At 47.5% G+C, this 4,016-nt stretch overlaps 1 protein-coding gene across 1 annotated transcript; it reads right to left on the bottom strand.

Moving 5' to 3' along the window:
* Nucleotides 1-1,483: 1,483 nt before the first annotated feature.
* On the bottom strand, nt 1,484-3,305 carry LOC133652739 (uncharacterized). Its single transcript, XM_062051790.1, has 3 exons — nt 2,495-3,305; nt 2,078-2,269; nt 1,484-1,948 (listed from the first exon to the last, which is right to left on the bottom strand). The coding sequence occupies exons 1-3, from the start codon at nt 3,008-3,010 to the stop codon at nt 1,484-1,486; spliced, it is 1,173 nt and encodes a 390-aa protein (XP_061907774.1). The 5' UTR covers nt 3,011-3,305.
* Between the last annotated feature and the right edge of the window lie 711 nt (nt 3,306-4,016).

Genomic DNA, 4,016 nt, shown 5'->3' with positions numbered 1-4,016 from the left:
ATGCAAACGCCACAACGCAATGCATAACACAGCAACTATGCGCCAAACTCGACAATTCAAAGACAAAACTGCAGTGACAGCGGACAAGTTTCAGCAACTTTTTGAGACGGAAAGTTGAAAACAGTGTAATGAACGAAGTTGGAAAAGTAAGTGAAGTGCGACCACTTTTTCAGTTGTAAATAATACATTTTTACTTTTTCAATTATACTAATATAGGAAGTTGGTAACTTGATCCGCTGCCACTTCGATTGTGTCCGTCGCGCCTTTATGGCTTAAAGTTGTGATGGGGCTTTATAATATTGTGTTGTGTCACATGTATTTGTTGTGGCTTTTGCAATTGTGCTGTAGCTGAAAGTTGTTGTGTTGTAATTTACGATTTTATCTTGTTGCATTGGTATTGATTGTGAGCTTTCTCAGCCACCGTAGCTATCCGCCATTCTTGTTTTCCCGCCTGACGGGCAGACAGACTCGTTTAACTTATAATTAAAAGTGTTAAACTTCATATAAAGTCTGTCGTTCTTAAATGTTTTCCTTGTTTTAGTGTGGATGAAACTGATCAATTTCATTTCAAAACGATGTTGGATCCATACCTATTTTGGGAAAGGGAAATTGGCCGAGCACGGATCAATGTAATGGAATCTTAGGAATATAAATCGATTAATCGTTACACCCCTAGTTTACAATGAAGCAGAGTCATAAAATAACTGTAGTGCAGTTAAGTAAAATAATATAATTTTTATTGTGATCTAGTAATGAAAACATGTTTTAAAACATTTTTTACTTAAATCTTTGACTTTTTAGAAACGTCTCACAAAAAACGGTCATGGAAAAGGCTTGGCCATCTTATATTCTGGCCAAAACCGTATTCGGATGTATTTTAATTTAGGTTGCATTAGTTAGGTGTATTGTTTTATTTAATTCAGTTGACTGTGAGTTTAATGTGTGTTGCTGCATTCCTATTTGAGTAGGTATTGGGGTTGACCCTGTTATGTCTTAGACGGGGGGAAAGAGACGGCACAACAGCAGATGTATAAACTCAATGTATTTATTGAGTGATTTATGATTACGTAGGGTGTGTATGCTACTATGTGTTTGAATGTAATTTATGTGCTGGAATTAATATATAAAGATACCGTAAGGGGTGTTGTCATGCATGTTGAATGGTGGCGTCCAAATCCAGGGTGAGAAGGCAAAGAGGTCCGGGGGTCCAAGCGGGGTCGTAGTGCAGGAGAGAGCGTCCAAAGTCCAGGCAAGGTGTCGATTAATCAGGAGGGCAAACAGGATTCAGGGGAATATGACAGCGGGAGCTGAGACGGGGACTGTGGGAGGAAGAAGAGACGAAGGAGATCAAAAACAAGGTACGAAGAAACAAGCACAGGAGAAGAACACTGGTGGGAAGTCAGAGACGTGAGCTTACTGCAAGCAAAGTAACGTTCCGACGAGGAGTAGTCAGCGGCGAGGCTCTTTATCCTGTCGTCCGTAATCACTGCCAGGTGTCTTGATTGATGATTGTCTCCAGCTGCGGCGGCATGTGGGTGCGGTCTGCACAGCGCGTGTGGGTGCGGTCTGCGCAGCGCGTGTGGGGGCGTGTCTGGACGTACTCAGAGTGGAGCTGCTGAGTGCTCCCGCAGATGAGGGAGGAACGGACTGTGCTTGTGTCATGACAGTGCCCCCCCTTATGCGAGACCCCCGACGAGCGCCGAAGAGCTCCTGGATTTGCCCGATAGAAGTCTTCCAGTAGTGATGGGTCAGCAAGGTAGGAGGCAGGAACCCAAGACCTATGTTCAGGCCCATAACCCTCCCAGTCAACTAAATAAACTAACCCCCTTCCTTGCCGACGGACCCCGAGAATATCCTTAACGGTCCAAACGGGGTCCCCGTTGTCCAAAATCCTGGGAGGGGGGGTGGGATCAGGTGAAGAAAGTGGGGAAGTAGTAACTGGTTTGATCTGTGAAACATGGACCACGGGATGTCGCTTGACTGAGGGAGGTAAAGAAAGTGTAACCGCAGCGGGGTTTATTATGGCCTCTATAGTGTATGGTCCTACAAATCTGGGTGCGAGTTTTCGAGATGGTACCTCAAGATGAAGATCTTTAGCCCGTAGCAGAACTTGTTGACCCGGAGAATACGAGGGAGCCGGGATGCGTCGCTGATTAGCACTGCGGCACATCCTTTCAGAGGACCTGATTAGAGAAGCCCGGGCGGCTTTCCAAACTTGATGGCATCTTTTGATGTGTGTACGGGAAGAGGCAACTGCAGCTTCAAGCTCCTGTTGAGGAAACATAGGTGGTTGGTAACCTAAGGAGCACTCAAAAGGTGACAATCCGGTAGCCGAACTCTTCAAGGAATTGTAAGCAAATTCGACCCATGGCAGAAACTTGCACCACGAGGATGGTTGTCTGGCAGATATGCACCGTAGCATGGTCTCAACACTTTGATTGGCTCTTTCTGCTTGACCGTTACTTTGAGGGTGGTAACCAGAGGTAAGACTGACCTTGGCCCCAATTCCCTTGCAAAAGTTCCGCCACACCCGAGAGGTGAACTGGGGACCACGGTCCGAGACGATGTCCACAGGAATGCCGTGTTGCCTGACTATGTGGGTTGTGAGAAGATCAGCAGTCTCGGCAGAAGATGGAAGTTTAGGTAGAGGAATGAAGTGTGCGGCTTTAGAAAAACGGTCAATAATGGTGAGAATAGTGGTGTTACCTTGGGAAGGTGGAAAACCAGTGATGAAGTCCAGAGATATGTGTGACCAAGGGCGACTGGGAACAGGAAGGGGAAGCAATAGTCCTGCCGGCGGTCTGTGGGAAGGCTTTAGAAAAACGGTCAATAATGGTGAGAATAGTGGTGTTACCTTGGGAAGGTGGAAAACCAGTGATGAAGTCCAGAGATATGTGTGACCAAGGGCGACTGGGAACAGGAAGGGGAAGCAATAGTCCTGCCGGCGGTCTGTGGGAAGGCTTATTACGTGCACAAGTGCTACAAGCAGCAATGAACTCACGGGTATCATTGGCCATGGATGGCCACCAGAACCGCCGGCGGATGAAGGATAGGGTACGCTGAAATTCCGGATGGCAGGTGAAAACACTGGAATGTCCCCAGTCCAGAACCCGAGGTCGTAACTCACGAGGGACGAAGAGTCTGTTGGGAGGTCCTCCCTTGGGTCCAGGACTTACTCTCAGGGCTTCCTTGACCAGGCCCTCCACTTCCCATGTGACCATGCCAATAATTTTGGAGGGAGGAAGGATAGTCTCCTCCGGGATATCGTCAATGGTTTCCTCTGAGAACTGACGGGAGAGGGCATCAGCCTTGGTATTACGGGAGCCCGGTCTGAAAGAAAGAATATAATTGAAGTGACTAAAACATTGGGACCATCGTGCTTGTCTGTCGTTCAGTCTTTTGGCCGACCGGACACGCAGCAAATTGCGGTGGTCCGTGAGGACCTGGAATTGGTACTTAGCTCCCTCTAGCCAATGTCTCCACTCCTTCAATGCCTCGTGTACAGCGAGCAATTCCCAATTCCCAGCATCATAATTGCGTTCAGCAGGTGATAAGCGTCGGGAGAAGAAAGCACATGGATGGACCTTGTTATCCTGCTTGGAGCGTTGGGAGAGAACTGCACCTATACCAGAATCGGAGGCGTCCACCTCAACAATGAACGGGCTGTCCGTGTCTGGATAAACGAGGATGGGTGCAGAGACGAAACTTCTTTTGAGACACCAGAACGCCATTCCTGCTTCACGGTTCCACTGGAAGGGGACATTGGTAGAGGTAAGTGCATGAAGAGGTGCGGCCAACTTACTAAAGTCCTTAATGAATCGCCTGTAGAATCCGGCAAATCCAAGGAAGCGTCACAACTCAGTGCGAGTAGAGGGTTGAGGCCAGTCCACCACTGCCTTCACCTTTTTTGGATCAGCCTTAATATGTCCTTTTTCAATCACAAATCCCAAGAAATCAACAAAAGAAGAGTGGAACTCACATTTCTCGGCTCTGACGAACAGACGGTTCTCCAGAAG

The sequence above is a fragment of the Entelurus aequoreus genome, linkage group LG06, assembly GCF_033978785.1.
Source record: "Entelurus aequoreus isolate RoL-2023_Sb linkage group LG06, RoL_Eaeq_v1.1, whole genome shotgun sequence".
Taxonomy (NCBI): domain Eukaryota; kingdom Metazoa; phylum Chordata; class Actinopteri; order Syngnathiformes; family Syngnathidae; genus Entelurus; species Entelurus aequoreus.
Note: the sequence above shows the minus strand (reverse complement) of the source record. Positions and strands in the feature narration are given on the sequence as shown.